The following is a 16,970-nucleotide window of genomic DNA, read 5'->3' as shown; positions in this document are numbered from 1 at the left end:
AAACTGTTTTGGATGTCCTATAGCAACACTAAACTAATTCTTAGGGCTCCTCTGAGCGTAAGTATAAATTCGAAAAGACACATAGAACATCCAAAAAGTTGCATAAATGTCCTGGTTTGTTATTGCATAAGTAAATTACATTTGACATCACCTGATACGATATAGATATAAGTCGTTTTTTTAAAATGCAGTTTTACTTGATTAATGTGCAAAACGTAATCAGCCTTAAAAACAGGTATCAGATTTGTAAAATAATTGTGATTATTCTTTCAAGACGAACACAATTTCGAACACACAATCACTTTAATTGATTATCTGGCTTTCAATGCACACTTCAACGGCACTGCATTTTGATAAGAGCATGGTTGTTTATTAAACATATTGCATGTGTTTAAATCAATTATAAACTTATTTATTTCTACGAGGATAAAGACAACATACGTAAACGTACTATAAACCCTACGTTCAGAATTTGTTATTAATTATTTGCGTTATAACTATCTAAATATGATTTTTCCACCTCTGACTTGCCATAAATAAAACACAATTTATACTGCTTCTCAACATTTGATACTTATCGGGAAAATGCTATAATTTTAGCTTTATATAATTGCTATAGCACCAATTTGCATGACCGATTAATCATTAGAAACATTCAGTATCATTTTTTATAACACACCTGCACCGCGGTCGCGACACTCATTCAACTATTTTAAAAAATCATTCCATTTCTAGCACAAATAGTTTCAAGAAAGCTCAACACGAGTCATTTTTAATAAACTCAGTAATACTTGCGCACAGGGTTTGTAATTTGGTTAAATCATAACAGAGTAAAAAAATATTGGAGCAGTATGTGTTATTTTAACCAAGTCTTAAACTCTTGTAGGTAATAATAAATTTTAGTAAAAGTAAATTTTGGTAGAAGTAGAGTAAATAGTATAGCTTTTAGTTGATAAATTAAAACAACTAACATAGCATGAGCAATAATAGTCATTTCATAAAATATCACACAAAAATAAAATCGCAGATTGTTAGTTTTCAAATTAAAGTGAACAATTTTTAATGAAATAAACACTTATTCCGTCATTTAGTTTTTTATTTTAAAAAATGTAAGGAACAATTTAAAAAGTATTCGATAAATCTTTATGCATGATAAGCATGATCATTGTTTCCATTATTGTTCATGACATTGCTTTATAAAGTCGACATTTTTGGAGATGGAATTTTGATTGCTTATTTCCATCAATTTTTCCCCCTATTTCGCATGCTCGATTAGTGCATAATATTGTGTGTGTCGATAATTTTGTACCATAAATCAAACAAATTTTTTGTCTTTATGTACAAAGATGTGGATTTTGATGAAATGTTCCAAACCATTCCAAATTTTTTGTCGTCATTTTTGACTAGGAGGTAAATTTGAGTAAATAACATTTATTGAACGTAGAAAATTAGTCACTTGCTCTAAGTTGAATGCAATTTTTTGATGTCATGCATCACCCAAAATCCCCGTATTATGTAAATATTGCACCATACAGAATATACCCTACAATGCCCTTCGGTATGGTATCGATTCAAAAAAAATACAATACAAATTGTAGTAATAACTAAAGTTTTACTTTTAAGTGATTTTAAATTCGATTCAAGGACAATATTAATATGTTGAACAATTTTTAGAATCACTCGAACATTCTGCTTCAGTAACAGAGGACATGGTTTGTACTTAGCATCACCGTCTGAAATACAAAAATTCACACTTTGTACAGAATTTTGGTAAGTTTGAAAATTTTTGCCCAGAAAAAATTCATTGGACGCGTTTTAGCTCAAACTTATCTGAAATGATGGGTGAGCTATTTTTGCCACTAGATATGCCCGAGCCCCCGAAAGAAGGTTTCTTCAAGGGTCTTTTCGGAGGTGGAATTCGAAGTTTAGACCGAGAAGAATTATGTAAGTGACTATTTATTTTTCTGTTTTTAATTTAACCACAATTTAGTTGGAGAATCAAGCGGTAAGGCGAACAAATCTATCGCCAAGCACATCCCAGGCAGTATCCAAGAAATGGGTGCCCGTGTGTCGTGTGCGAGCGGCGAAGTCAACAGAGCACATAAACTGATGGTTGAAAGAGGGGAAAAACTGGGCCAGCTTGAGGACAAAGCCGAAAAAATGCGAGCCGAAGCGGAAAACTACCAAGCGACAGCCCATGATCTCATGCTCAAGTACAAAGACAAGAAATGGTACCAATTGTGAAGTGTTTACATGTTTATTGTACAGTTTTCCGTTCTAGACTAGTCCTATAGTCAATAGATGAGGCAGAAGGTGACAATTAATCAAACACAGGATTGTAAAGGCGTGAATTATGAAATTTGGGTCATTGATTGATTGTCACTATCTGTCGCAAGACGTGCTATAAATTCTTAAACTTAACGCGAATTGTGATATTCTATTCTGCCTGAGGATAGATTTAACTTGTATTATCATTTAATACTGTTTAAAAAGAGCACATGGTTTTCGCACCCAGGATATAATTCATAAAATTGTATGTAACTTGGAAATGTGTTATTGTAGATTTTTAATGAAAGTGTAGCAAATTTGTACCTTTGCTACTTTATTATATTTTAAGAACATTTTAAAAGGCTTAGGCACAGAAATGCATCAGTTTTGCAGGAATTGTTCAGTATATTGTTTCAAAGAAACTCTGGTTCTAACATTGTTGTTTCTTTTAGCAAACACTAGTGCCATAATCTATTACAAGAGTACTTTTGAGAACAACTGTGGTATAATGTGGAAATAATTAATTGGTGTTTAATTGTTTTTTACATTTGAATTTTATCATTTAAATATCATTCAATATGGCTGCCACATTGGATAACACCGTATTATTATTGATTTAAGGATCGAAAAAATGCAGATTCTTACAACAAATCACATATCTATGACCGTAGAAGCAGACAAAAATATTTTTGGAAACTTATTTAGGTGTTAGGATTAAGCGTTACAAATTTTTATTTTTTTTTTGTGGCAGCTTTAATGATTGTGGCCTGCCTAAAGCTGCTGCATTTCTTGGTAGTTAAGCCTCGTTTAAATAAATCTAAGTCATATATATTCAGACCTTGTAGAATAGACTTTGAACAGACTATATGATTACCTGCTTTAGTTTATTCTTTTCTACGTTTATATTATTTTTTATTTGATAATTTTACTAGTCAGTTATCTCGCTGCAATTTATTGAAACACTTGTATATAGTAACATCCTAGATTTAGACGCAAGTAGTCAATGTAAATATGTATACCTACCGAAATTGTTTCTTTTACCTGTTAAAAAAATGTTAGGTATTTGGAAGACAATAAGCTGTACGTTTCCTTGTCTTTTTCATTGATCCTTAGTTTCTTTAAATCGTTTCAATTGGTGTCAACACTTGTCGTTTGGTAAATTTTTATTATTTTCTATTAGGCTGAACGACAAGTGTTGATACTAATTTGACTATGTGCTTCTTACCTTTTGTAAATTATTTCATGTCTTCCCACTTCTCCATTTAATAATGATAATGCCAAATGTACCTATAATCTCACAAAATCAAATAAGAGATGTGACATATATGTTTGTAGATGGTAGAATGGTCGTTGCCATAGAACATTCGGTTAGTGAAAAAAACTTGTACTAACTTCTGTATTTTGTACAGATTGCGCTGGGTCCCGATTGGGCATCCAGAGTTTCGGGAAAACTTTTATATCACTGAAAATTATTTTCACAAGTCCAGGCCCATCTCAATCTGCTATGTAGCTAGTATCGTTTTTATTTAAGCAAAAAACACGCTAGATTAGGCGAACTTGTTTCCATTTCTATATATTTTATTTGATGTTATCGGTTATTCATATTCTATTTGGAACGGGAACAATTGTTATTTCACGCCACCTTGTCGGCACAATGATGGAGCGTATCGGAAGAAATGATTCTTCAATTTCAATCTCTTCATTTCCATTCCATTAGATTTATTCTAAATTGTTATAACGCTATTAGTGACACAAGAAATTATATTATTGTTCTATAAATAAAGGAAGGTTTGTTTTTAAAACTCGGCTTTCTTTTTCACAATTTATTCACTCTCGTTTTATAAAATAACTGGAATTCTTAATTAAAAACACTTTGGTTACACTAATCAACTAATCTTTCTTATAAAGCGCCTTTTTGATGACATCTATCCTTTCAAGTAAGGGAGGATGAGAGTGGTGCCATGACGAATAAAGATAATCATAAATAGGGAATCCTAAATTATCTTTATTTAATTGTACTAAAGCATTAATCAGATAGCTGCCTTTGCCCAACTTAATTGCGAAAGAGTCGGCTTGAAACTCAAATCTTCGAGAAAGACAAGTGAGGAGGAAACTCAAACAGGCATTGTAGGGCAACATAACATATTGTACAACAATGTACAACCCGACCAAAACTGGCTGACTTTTGTAAAAACCTAAAGCCTTATAGATGGCCGGATATTTAAATAAGTACGAAAAGCCGGCAAACAACAAAAACAAATTAATCTGTAACGCCAGAAAGTTCTTCACAATGTGATTATAATGCCAGTGCCCTAACTCATGAGACAAGACAGCTAGAATTTCATCGTTTTTACAACCAGTACCATCGTCTTTCGCCAAGAGAGTATCAAACAAGACGATTCGTTTTGAATTGAAAAGTCCATAGAAGTAGGCATTACTGTGACTTGAACGTTTAGACCCTTCAACGACGTACAACTGGGTCAGGGGGAATTTCAACTGTGAAGCCAAATTTTCAATCTGCGTCCTCAATTCACCCTCTGGGAGAGGTGTGTATTTGTCGAACAATGGGGCGATAAACGTCGGGTAAATTGCATACATGATGAAGCAAATCGAACACACAACTATCCAAAGCCAGACAAAGAAATACGCCCCACCGCTTTGAATAGTGACTACAATAACCGAAGATATCATCATTGTGAATACTTGACTTAAAATATAAGCCTTGATTTTATCCCAAATGAAAAAACCGGTTGTTTGCTTGTTAAAACCGAAGTTTTCCTCAAGAACGAAAGTATTATAAATAGTTAATGGCAGATCAATAATCGTCAAAATTGTTGTGAGAATAAACAACCAAATGCAACTCGTTAAAACTTCACCACCGTAAGGGTTCAGAGATTGGGAATAATCCCAAATTTTCGGTAAAATACCAAAATATATTATTACCGTTGACTCAATTACAGAAAAGGTTTCTCTAATCATACCAAACTTGCTTTTGGCCAACATGTACAACCTGGCCTTGCTAAAAGTCTCCTTGGTCATTGTGTTCTTCAATTCTGGAGGGACTTCTGTAGTCGCATAGCCTTTTTTGTGCTGCAGAAACACATTTTAATTAAAAACATATGGATTAGTGGGTGTATTACCTGTCTTATTGACAAATATAATTCCCATAAGTACTCGGACCATAGGAAAACCAGAATGCCATATTTCACAACAACTTCGTTTAAGGTAATCATTTTCAATTAGTTTTTCCTGACAAGAGAAAAATTCATTATCGGGAAATGGTTTTTAGGTTAAGAAAAATTTGCAACTAAAAACCAAACAAATCTGTTGGTAGCACTTGACAGGCCCCGCCCAGTTTTAGTAACTTTTTGTTGGCAAAAGTGCCAGATGACGTATTTCCTACCATTCCCGCTCTTTCAATTTGTATTCCCGGCTAAAAATGGCGACCGTTGAAGGTACAGGCGTGACAACAGGTCAACCTAACTTACATAAACAGGATTTATTAAAATTGGTAGGTGTTTGATGTGTTTCATTAGTAACAATAATCATTTTTCGAAAATCGGGTTGACTCAAAATCGGTGCTTTCTTAACATAACCTCAACTTGCCACATCTGGTGCCTTTAAAAACGCTTGTTTCAGGATGTTACGAAGCTAACAGCCCTCTCACCTGAAGTTATAAGTCGACAAGCTACAATTAACATTGGTACAATTGGTCATGTAGCCCACGGGAAGTCCACAGTAGTCAAAGCCATTTCAGGCGTCCAAACTGTAAGGTTTAAGAATGAATTGGAAAGGAACATTACAATTAAGCTTGGTGAGTTTCGGTATTTTATGATGCATTTATGACATCTAAGCCAAGGTTTTGGTCCCTAGGCTCTTTGCCTAATCATAAGGGGTATTTGTCTATTTTTTAATAACGCTTCTTTAACACATGCGCATATAAGTTTTGGTACAAATATCTACCTACTACTTAAACCAAAATTAAAAATTGAATAATAATCACATTCCTTGAGGATGAAGCTTTAAACCATGACAGTAACATCGCCTAAATGGTCTTGTTTGGCTAAATATTAAATTTTTACTAAATTACTTTAACTGAGTACACATTTTACCATTGCAAATATGATTCAATATTGTCGCTTTTTATACAGGATATGATTACTTTTTTAGTTTATATTACTTTGTATGAGAAAAGTTGGAAAGTATGACGTTTTAACTTCAGGACAGTTCAGTTTTTGGGCTGCGAAGTAGCCATTTCTCAACATAGGTTTTTAAAATTTTCTGCTCCCATTCAGCAAGTTCCCTGACTTCAGGAGGAGTACATTTTATTTTTCTATCATTATTAATATCGGACATTTTCCTACAGATATTGCCAAGGAAGAAACCTAAACGGTGCGACGTTACTTTGACATAAGTCTTTTGAAAAAAGAATATTTGGTTTATTGCTCACTTAATAAAAACGTAAAGTGCAATTTCAAAATTTGAAAATGTCTGATTGGCTTTCTGTATTTTATATGTAATCTACTGTTAAACTATTTTTTGCATGTCTTAAGTGTTTGTCACAGACACTTTAAAAACTGAAATTCAGCAGATTTTCAAAATAACTTTTTTATTAACAAAATATACAGGGTCGCTAAAAAGTATGGATACAGCTAAATATTTATTTTCAGAACGATTTAGCAGAGCACTGATATTTGGGACAGTTTACTTATTTTTTGGTCAAAGTTCAGGCGGCTAAGAGCTAACGATAGATAAAGACAACTTTCCAAGGCTAAAAAAAATACATTTTTCAAAATTTAATTAGTTCAATATTTTTTTGAAAGTTTTGATTAAAATAAGGTATGCACATCACAGAAATCAGAAAAAAAATGCTCTTTTTAAAAATACTAAATTTGACCCTTCTTGACATTTAAAGAAAATCAAGTTAGTCTTGTATCCCCAGAACAAATGGAGATAAATGTTTGATAAACATTTGAGGCGATGAAATTTAAATACTTTTAAGCACCGCCTCCTTAATGAAATGTATCAATATCCCGCCTGGGCATTTCGTAAAAAATGCATTGGAGCAGTGATTCCAATTTTTTCTTAGTTACGGGGGTTACTAAGGAAAAACTGAATGATTTTTAATTATTAACGAAAAATAACGCAATTAATAAATGCTGGGAAGGATACAACAAAACAAGATACGTCAGGGAGAATTGATATTATGAGGTTGAACCCTTTAAGCTAAAAAACTGGATATGTCAGAAAAATTTCCCCAGGTTAGGGCGCCAACGGGAATCAGTTGAACTCACAAAATGCCCAGGCGAGAAAAAGATTATTTCTATGGAGACGGCGATGCTTTTAAGCCTATACCAAATTTCAATAAGTTTTAATGAATATTTTTTATAATATTTAACTGTATCCATACTTTTTAGCCACCCTACATTTTACTAAAGTGAGATTATGAGTTTCAATTTATTTTATCGTCTGTACTATAAAATTAAACTGTAACTGAATTAAATTTTTTATACTGTACAGTAAACCTGTAATTTTACAAAAGTTTCCAAATACTTATTGTTTTTATATAGTTCACCTGAAACTGCATGGTAAATATTGCCTATTAATGGAGCAGAGAATTTAATTTTGTTACAGTATGTAGTGAAGATCTTCACATCGGTAGGACTTAAACCACATTGTGAGTTGCACATCTCAAGAAGTTCCTATTTCGGTATTTTATTAATAAAATAACTACATTTAGGCGTTGTTGCTTGAAATGGTTCTGTGGGGTTTAATACGCTGGTATTTTAATTTTTGGAAGGAAAGTTTAAGGTTATTTATTAATTTAGTTTAATAGTCAGAATCCTCTATTTTCTTTAATTTTTAATTAATAGATAAAATCGATAAGAATTATAGTTTCTGTGAAGTGAGTGTATGCGCAGATAAAACTTGTGTCATCGCACGCTTCAGACGTTACATCGAACTGAGAGTATCTTTATAAACAGTAGTATTTTATTATTGATGTAATTAATAATTCTTTGATTAATTTATGATTTTGTCGTTTATATCGGTTTATAGAGAGGGTCCAGTTCGATGAGAACGGTAAAGTCACTTGGCCGAAACATCTTCGACACATGCAAGTGGACTTGAGTGCTGTAAAAAAACGCAATGGGATCACTCCACCAAGAAGAGGAACCAAAAGGAAACACCCAGTCAAAAAAAAGAAAACATCTATTCAAACCTATGCCAAGGAATATATCGTGGAAAAGATTCTAGAACACAAACTTTCCTACAACAAGCAAATGTTTTTAGTTAAATGGAAAAATTATCCCGACAGTCACAACTCATGGGAACCTTTAGAACACTTAGAACACTGTCCAAAAATTTTAATGGAATTTTTCACCGCACACGTAGGCAAACAAGTATTAGACGCATTAGCAGAAAACTTTCACGTGGAGAAAAATATCAAACAACGCACCCTTTTAGAATTATTCGACTTGAAAACTCTCCCAACCAAGCTCCAACTACAGCAGAAAATACTAAGACTAGTGGCGACCCCACCGAATGAACGTCAAATCGAAAAACTCGAAGAAGGGAAACAAGCGATACTTCTATACCAACTCGTTTTAAAGCGCGATCGCCAACTCCTCAAACTCAAAAAGTGGGAAAAATACATCAATTTCAAAGCAAAAGAAGATGCGTTAATCAAGGTTGAAAACAATGTCGATTTGGAGGAACCACCTCGCGATTTCATCTATATAAACGAGTACATCGCGGGCAAAAACGTGACAATTTCCTGCAAGCCCACAAGTGGCTGCGACTGCGAGGAATGTGGACCGAGGAAAAAGCAGTGCTGCGGCCGTCAAGACCCCAACAGCTTCACATACCGCAAACGCGACAAAATCAACATTATTCCAGGAATGGCGATCTACGAATGCAACGATTTGTGCAAATGTGGTGCCGATTGCAGGAATCGCGTCGTCCAAAAGGGCCGCAAAGTGCCCCTTTGTATTTTCCGGACGAGCAACGGGTGTGGCTGGGGGGTGAAAAGCTTACGTAAAATTCACTACGGGGAGTTTATCTGCGAGTATGTGGGCGAGGTGATAACACACGAAGAGGCCGAAACTCGAGGACGCACTTACGACGCTAAAGGTCTGACTTATCTCTTCGATTTGGATTACAATTCAAAGGATAATCCTTATACTGTCGACGCTGCAAAATACGGGAATGTTTCACATTTTATTAATCATTCGTGTGAGCCAAATTTGGCCGTTTGGGCTGTTTGGATCAATTGTTCCGATCCAAATATGCCTCGATTGGCGCTATTTTCACTGAGAGAAATCGAGAAAGGTGAGGAGTTGACGTTTGATTATATGTCGAATAATATGGGGTCGCCGATGAATACTCCGGAAAAGTCGAGACCAAAACTGCAAACACCGGAAAAGAATGAAATTGGGAACGGGAAATTGTTGCCAGGAACGTCGATTTGTAAATGCGCTGCGGACTCGTGTCGTCGCTATTTGTTTGGTTAAGATGGCGTTTAGTTGTAATTCACAAAAAACGAAATTGTTATTTAAGTTAGATTAATATAATTTGTAGTACTAATTGAATTGTCATTCAAAGAGAATTAAATGTGAGATATAGGGTATACATTTGTCAGTAAGTAACAAACGATTCAATTTTTTAACTATTAAAATCTACAATTGTGAAGTTGTGAATAAATTATGGTTTTTATAAACCAATGTCAATAAATGAAAGATTTGTTAAAATAATTGTTTTGCCCCCTCCCTCTCCCACCTGTACTAATTAAAAAATCTAAAAAAGGGAAATTTTGCGTCTTTTGGTGAAAAATTAACTCACACTGGCCTTTGTCACCAACTTTAAAAACATTAAATACACTAGACTGTTAACGCACTCTGAGAAGCTGTTGACACACTCAAACAAGTTTGTTAATAGCGATGTTAAAGAAGCAACATAGAAAAAGAATATTACAATTAAAATTGATTAACAAGACTACGCTGTCGACTTCACTTCAGCTTCTTGTTTTGACTGAAATATTGCATATTTTGGAAATACGTACAGGCTGAAATTTTTCAAAGATATAATTATATTATGTATTCACAAAAGTCCCGTGACGTTTACAATGTCAAACCAAAATTTTTGAGTGTATCCCAAACGACACAGATGACTATTATTTCATCTGACTGTACTTGATGTCAAGTTTCCATGGTACACGGCACATGCACCAATGATAATAATTAAATCATTTCAAATCAAGTGATAGCGACCAGGTTGTTAAACTTTGAGGGAAGTTGTCACCAACATAGCCATAGTAACTTTTTGTTTAACTAATTTAATGTCATTTTGACATGTCGGGAGTTTAGTGAATATATTATATATACCTGTAATAGCTTTGACAGTTTTTATAAATTAAAGTCCTACAGTGTAATTTTTGAAAATCAATCAATCTTGGAAATTTTCAAAAAAAAAAGTACTTTTCTCTGGAGTAAAGTACTTTTTATACAGGCTGTTCCGTCTAAACCCCACTTTAGAAGTATTGGGAGTTGGAATAATTGTATTTATTTGAAAATTGGTACATAGCCATAAACCATTAAGTCCTCCTAAATGAAAATATTTTCAAGATGGCGGCACTGCCGGTTATACCGGAAGTCGGTCTTAACTTTCTTATTTTAAATGGAAAGGTATATTTTTTACTGCGTTTTTGGATTAATCGGGTTATTTTAAGGAAGTTTTCATCAGCTTTCCCTATACCTAAATTTACTCGTTTTTGAAATATTTGGAGTTTTTCAAAAATTTTTGGATTTGCACCTTCCACTTTAAAAACCGGTAACTTTGCCATTTTTTAAGATTTTAAATTCGGTTTTTTGGCGTTTGAAAGAGAAAGCTTATATCCTTTTTCTGGTGTTTTCAAATTTTGAAAAAAAATAACATCCCAAAATTTTAAGGTTACTTTTGTAATAATCCAAATACTCATAACTCAATTTTTTCAAATGAAATACCCCAATTTTTATTTTACTAAATAGAAGAGAATTTAACTGTGTATTGATCTGTATTAACATTCCCTATACCTAAATTTAATAAGTTTCAAGTTATGGACTTTTTTTAATACTACAGAAAATTTATTACTAGCCATACCCGTTTTCACATAGTTTGCTATGGAAATCAAAAATGTCAAAATTGTTTCTCAGTAAACGTCGACAGTGACTTATTATTTGCCAAATAGTGCCAACATATGGAGAATCAAAGTTATGCAAACTTAATTATTATTGATAGGTTCTACCATGCAATCATTATTTAAAGCTAACAAGTGAAAAAAACTTATTTTTGTTTAATGAACGATATCATAATTTAGTTACACTCTCCATAAATACAAAATAAATTAATTAAATCTAAGTTTGAGTAGCTTTGACTCTCCATATTTTGGCACTATTTGTCAAATAATAAGTCACTGTCGACATTTATTTAGAAACAATTTTGACATTTTTTATTTCCATAGCAAACTATACGAAAACGAATGTGGCTAACAACAGATTTTCGGCAGTCTCAACAAAAAGTCACCATAACTTAAAAATTATTAAATTTAGGTATAGGGAATGTTAATACAGATCGATGCGGAATTAAATTCTCCTCCATTTAGTAAAATAAAAATTGGAGTATTTCATTTGAAAAAATTTAGTTATGGGTATTTGAATTATTACAAAAGTAACCTTAAAATTTTATGGTTTGTTAATTTTTTTTTTTTCAAAATTTGAAAACAAGGAAAGAAAGATCTAAACTTTCTCTTTCAAACGCCAAAAAAACGAATACAAAATTTTAAAAAATAGCAGAGTTACCGATTTTTAAAGTGGAAGGTGTAAATCCAAAAATTTTTGAAAAACTCCAAATATTTCAAAAATGGCTAAATTTAGGTATAGGGAAAGCTGATGAAAACTCCCTTAAAATAACCCGGTTAATCCAAAAACGCAGTAAAAAATATACCTTTCTATATAAAATAAGAAAGTTGAGACCGACTTCCGGTATAACCGGAAGTGCCGCCATCTTGAAAATATTTTCATTTAGGAGGACTTAATGGTTTATGGCTATGTACCAATTTTCAAATAAATACAATTATTCCAACTCCCAATACTTCTAAAGTGGGATTTAGACGGAACACCCTGTATAGCAAATACGACGAAAAGTTATTAAGAAAAGTCGTTTAGAATCAATATTTAGACCCCTATACCAAATTTAAAAATCATCGTCCAACTATGATTTTCATTTTTGCGCACCTACCCAATGTTGGGATAAATCCATAATCAAGTTATATAGTGTGTCCCCGGATAGGTGAAACGACTCTTAAAAGATAAAAAAAATTGATTTAAGTTTTATTTTTTGGCAAAGTAGGTTTTTTGAAAATTTCCAAGACATACTTGATTTTCCAAAATTAAAATTATGTTATAAATTTGTCTTTAATCAAGCAGAGTTGAACCCCAAAAAATAAAAATCTAAATCGAGAATTTTTTATCTTTTATCTCTTTTGACAAGAGTCGTTTTACACCTCACCTATCCTGGGACACACTTATATCAAGATTATGTGAATTTCTTCGTCGTTTGAGTGTATAGTAAAATCGTTTTCCTAAGACAGCTACTAAAAATTTTATTACTTTTAAGTTAAATGCGGTATTGTTAAGAGTAAACCAGAGGGTAAACAAATCATAAATTAGTGGAACCCACCAGGACCCTGAAACAGGTCAGTTTTTAACAGGGCCGGATTACTTACTTTCTTTTGTCTAAAATACTTGAAATGTATTTCAAGTTGTTATTAAAGTCAAGTATTTTAAGAAATTTAAAAAAAGCTAGGTGGTTATTAACAAGCTATTATTAAATAAAGCTGATTTTTTTTTTAATAATAACTTAGTAAAACTCTACCACTACGTTAGTTTTAAATACGGCCCTGTTTTATTCTAGTGGGTGCAGCAACACTTGCTGGAACGTGACATTTGTGGGGGGTTACAAATTCAAGCCATTGTTTGGTTAATTCCTTATAATGTGTCATAAAATTTTTAGTAGGTCTTAGGATTTTACTTTATTTTGAATTCAAGGGAAAAAGTGGAATTGATGTCAAATTTAATCAATGAGATATCAACAATTACTTTGATTTAAATTTAATCAAAATTTTTCAAACGCTACAAAAACCAAGTTTCTTTAAGAATTTATTTTGGGTTGTGTCTGAAAATCGGTTAGGGTCATTAAGTGACTCGTCCTGTATCTATTTTTTTTGTAGTGCTTTATAATTTTCTTTTTCGTTTTATTAATGTTCAGAACTGTACTTAACCATGCAATCATGCAATCAATATAATGTTTGAATATTTTATTTCAAGACGAAATTCGGAGAAATTTTCAAGAAGAATAATAATTTAATGTTTAATAAATGACTTATTATGTATTTATGAAATGCACTTGTTCAATTTTTAAATACCTTGAAGAAATGTTTTACTGATGCAAATAAAAGTTGTAGTTGAAAAAATACATACAACAAAAAATATAAATTATAACATTACGATTAGAAAAAAATTAAAATAATAATAACTGTTAAGTGACTTTAAGTAAAAGGAATCTTTAATCTTACATTCTCAATTTTACTACTTGTATTTTAAAAATCATAATGGTCTGAAAACAAAATATTTAGACCCCCTTACCTTTCCTAGTGTCAGCGTATTGCAAAAAAAATAACAAAATATTTAAAAACCAAATTAAAAGCGTATTTGAAAACTAACTTCCGAATAGCAAAAGTGTCTACAATGATTTGAATTAAAATATCACTTTGCAGTGTCAAAACTTGATTGAAGCAAAAAATATTTGTTAATTGTTGTTTCTAAATTGGTAAATTGGACTTGTTAAATATTACGAAAGTAATAAAATTAGCAAGAAAGATTTTGTTTACCCATACGTTTATGCTAGTGTATGATCACGAGTAATTCGCACAAGAAAGGCGCAAAAATTATTTTTCTTTGTGTTTAGCTCTGCTGCTCAGGTTTAAAAAGTTTAACACAGTTCCGGGAAAAACTACACCACACCTTTTCTTTTTTTGGTTAATTAAAATATAACAGTCTTATGAATGTTTCTAAATGCGTAAAAAATATTTTTCCCTTTTGGGTTTGCTATCACGATGTTTTATCAAAAAATAATGTTACAACATTTCTAGTTTTTACCTTTATTTAAATTTAGGAATGTCGAAGAATATAAAGATATTTTCATCTTTTAGGCTACGCTAATGCAAAAATCTACAAATGCGACAATCCGAAATGCCCTAGACCGACTTGTTACATCTCCGGTGCCTCCTCAAAGGACGATAGTTTTCCTTGCTTACGTCCTGCTTGCACTGGTCGCTTCCAACTAATCCGTCATGTGAGTTTCGTCGATTGTCCTGGTCACGACATTCTTATGGCCACTATGCTTAACGGAGCTGCAGTTATGGACGCTGCACTTCTTCTCATTGCTGGTAAAAAAGACTTTGATGTTTTTCGCAAGTAACGTTTTCTTATCAGGCAACGAGTCATGTCCTCAGCCACAAACAAGTGAACATTTAGCTGCTATAGAAATTATGAAACTGAAGCATATTATCATATTGCAAAATAAAATCGATTTGGTGAAGGAAGGACAAGCCAAGGAGCAACACGAACAAATTGTCAAGTTTGTGCAAGGGACTGTGGCCGAAGGGGCTCCGATTATTCCGATTTCGGCCCAACTCAAATACAATATTGAAGTAACTTTTTTTTTTAAACAAACACATTGGAATTACAGTTGATTCTAGGTTCTTTGTGAATACATTACGAAGAAAATTCCGGTTCCTGTGAGGGACTTTACGTCACAGCCGCGGCTTATTGTTATTAGATCTTTTGATGTTAATAAACCGGGATGTGAAGTGAATGATCTTAAAGGGGGAGTCGCTGGTGGTAGTATTTTACGTGGGGTCTTGAAAGTCGGCCAAGAAATTGAGGTATTTCATTTATGAATCAAAAAAATTATTCTTTTAATAATCAATTTTCAGGTGAGACCGGGCTTGGTGAGCAAAGACTCTGAGGGCAAGCTCACATGCCGCCCCATCTTCTCCCGCATTGTCTCCCTCTACACGGAACAAAACGAACTACAATTCGCCGTTCCCGGAGGTTTGATCGGCGTTGGTACGAAAATCGAACCGACTTTGTGTCGCGCTGATCGTCTCGTTGGTCAAGTCTTGGGAGCAGTTGGGGCCTTACCGAGTATTTTTATTGAGTTGGAGGTTTATTATTATTTCTAATTGTTTCCGATTGTTATGATTTAAATTGCAGGTCAGTTACTATTTGCTGAAGCGTCTGCTAGGCGTGCGTACTGAAGGGGACAAAAAGGGGGCGAAAGTTCAGAAATTGTCCAGGACCGAAGTCTTGCTAGTCAATATTGGGTCTTTGAGTACTGGTGGACGTGTCGTTGCTACTAAAGCCGATTTGGTTAAGATTGCGTTGACCAATCCGGTTTGTACCGAAATTGGCGAAAAAATTGCACTCAGCAGACGGGTGGAAAAGCATTGGCGTCTCATCGGGTGGGGGCAAATCCGCGGAGGGGAGACTATTGAACCTACCAACAACTAGACACCAGTCTTTGTCCCATTTCCCAACAGGAATATTTTATATTTTAACACTTTATTCAGTAGCCTGTTAACCCATTTATATTTATTTAGAGTTTGGTGTTTAGGTTTCAATTTAAATAATATAAAGAATAATGAAATTAAAGACGTTTATTGGTGAACTATGCAACTGCTATAATCGTAAATGATTAATTTAAACAGGAGTGCTGATAAGTTCTGTGTACTTCTTAATTTTGCTAGCGACGCTCATATCGACGTATTTATCACCAATGCTGACAATCATACCGCCAATAATGGAGGGATCAACTTTGGTACTCAACTGAATCGACTCGTTTGACTTAACAAACGACTTTAAGACAGACTCCAACTTGGATTTTTGTGCAGAATCTAAATCCTTGGCAGTGATAACTTCACAAATCACCTAAAGTAAAGTTTAAAATCTGATTTTTTTTACAAAATCTTACCTCTCCACGGTGAGCCGACATCATAATCTTGAAAGCATTAATCACCCCATCAAGGTTCTTTAAACGTCCATTATCAGCAAGAGTTTGCAAAAGATTGGAGGTCTGTGAGTTGAGAGATATTTTTGAGGCAATTTGTTTCAAAGCCTCGGATTTCAACCCGCGTTTAATTGTAGGGTTTTTGATGTATTCATTCAATTTGGAGTCAGCCTTAACAGCTGATTGAAACTTTACAAGGTCTTTTTCACAAGACTCAAGAGCTTTTTGCTTGCTAGCAGCCGAATACAAAGCGGTAGCATAACGTCCGTCAATGCCAAATACTTGGACAGGAGGCTTGACCATCTGACTTGCGATATTACTGGTACTGAAGGAGCGGACCTGCGATTTAAAGAGGCATGTTATGTAATCAGATTTTGGTTGATAGTGTGTATGAAGGTTATCACAAATGAAATTAGCTTGTACTTACAAGCATCGAGAGATTATTTGTAGCCATTATTGCGTTCTTTTTATGATTATAAGAGTGTTAGAGATGAAATTAGAAGTAGGGCCCCACTGCTCTGCCAAGTTCAACCCTTCGACTGTCAAAAAGTAGGGATTTTAAAGTTCGATGAATGTCATTTCTCAATGTTGGTAGACCG

The 16,970-nt window shown here is 33.5% G+C and overlaps 4 protein-coding genes across 10 annotated transcripts in view; 2 read left to right on the top strand and 2 right to left on the bottom strand.

The window, feature by feature from the left end:
- The window catches only part of LOC123008166 (syntaxin-binding protein 5), an 81,390-nt gene extending 77,320 nt beyond the window's left edge, over positions 1-4,070 (top strand). For 5 of the 6 annotated variants that reach the window (XM_044403821.1, XM_044403819.1, XM_044403820.1 and 2 more), the window contains 3 exons: positions 1,675-1,770; positions 1,820-1,944; positions 1,991-4,070. In XM_044403821.1, the coding sequence (XP_044259756.1) occupies positions 1,675-1,770; positions 1,820-1,944; positions 1,991-2,244 (475 nt within the window). In that variant the 3' untranslated portion in view covers positions 2,245-4,070. Of the gene's footprint in view, positions 1-1,674; positions 1,771-1,819; positions 1,945-1,990 lie in introns of those variants that run through there. The other variant, XR_006412925.1, reaches the window with a different exon arrangement.
- Positions 4,071-4,080: 10 nt separating this feature from the next.
- LOC123008164 (CAAX prenyl protease 1 homolog) lies at positions 4,081-5,601 on the bottom strand. Its single transcript, XM_044403816.1, has 2 exons — positions 5,409-5,601; positions 4,081-5,358 (listed from the first exon to the last, which is right to left on the bottom strand). The coding sequence occupies exons 1-2, from the start codon at positions 5,499-5,501 to the stop codon at positions 4,159-4,161; spliced, it is 1,293 nt and encodes a 430-aa protein (XP_044259751.1). The 5' UTR covers positions 5,502-5,601; the 3' UTR covers positions 4,081-4,158.
- Positions 5,594-16,016, top strand: LOC123008163 (eukaryotic translation initiation factor 2 subunit 3, X-linked-like). Of its 2 annotated transcripts, XM_044403815.1 has the most exons (7): positions 5,624-5,779; positions 5,908-6,082; positions 14,513-14,749; positions 14,796-15,013; positions 15,062-15,247; positions 15,299-15,529; positions 15,579-16,016. In XM_044403815.1, exons 1-7 carry the CDS (start codon positions 5,708-5,710, stop codon positions 15,873-15,875), a joined length of 1,416 nt encoding a protein of 471 aa, XP_044259750.1. In that variant the 5' UTR covers positions 5,624-5,707; the 3' UTR covers positions 15,876-16,016. The 2 variants fall into 2 exon arrangements, with proteins under 2 accessions (XP_044259749.1, XP_044259750.1); XM_044403814.1 differs by lacking the exons at positions 14,513-14,749; positions 14,796-15,013; positions 15,062-15,247; positions 15,299-15,529; positions 15,579-16,016 and adding an exon at positions 8,326-10,029 and having other exon boundaries at positions 5,594-5,779.
- On the bottom strand, positions 16,007-16,960 carry LOC123008165 (ATP synthase subunit O, mitochondrial). The gene is made up of 3 exons (XM_044403817.1): positions 16,799-16,960; positions 16,336-16,710; positions 16,007-16,292 (listed from the first exon to the last, which is right to left on the bottom strand). The coding sequence occupies exons 1-3, from the start codon at positions 16,823-16,825 to the stop codon at positions 16,065-16,067; spliced, it is 630 nt and encodes a 209-aa protein (XP_044259752.1). The 5' UTR covers positions 16,826-16,960; the 3' UTR covers positions 16,007-16,064.
- Positions 16,961-16,970: the final 10 nt, after the last annotated feature.

Source organism: Tribolium madens, unplaced genomic scaffold (assembly GCF_015345945.1).
Source record: "Tribolium madens isolate multiple individuals breed KSU strain unplaced genomic scaffold, Tmad_KSU_1.1 Scaffold_3;HRSCAF=73;Tcas5.2_LG2, whole genome shotgun sequence".
Lineage (NCBI taxonomy): Eukaryota > Metazoa > Arthropoda > Insecta > Coleoptera > Tenebrionidae > Tribolium > Tribolium madens.
The sequence above is the reverse complement of the archived record's forward strand: the minus strand, read 5'-3'. Positions and strand labels throughout refer to the sequence as shown.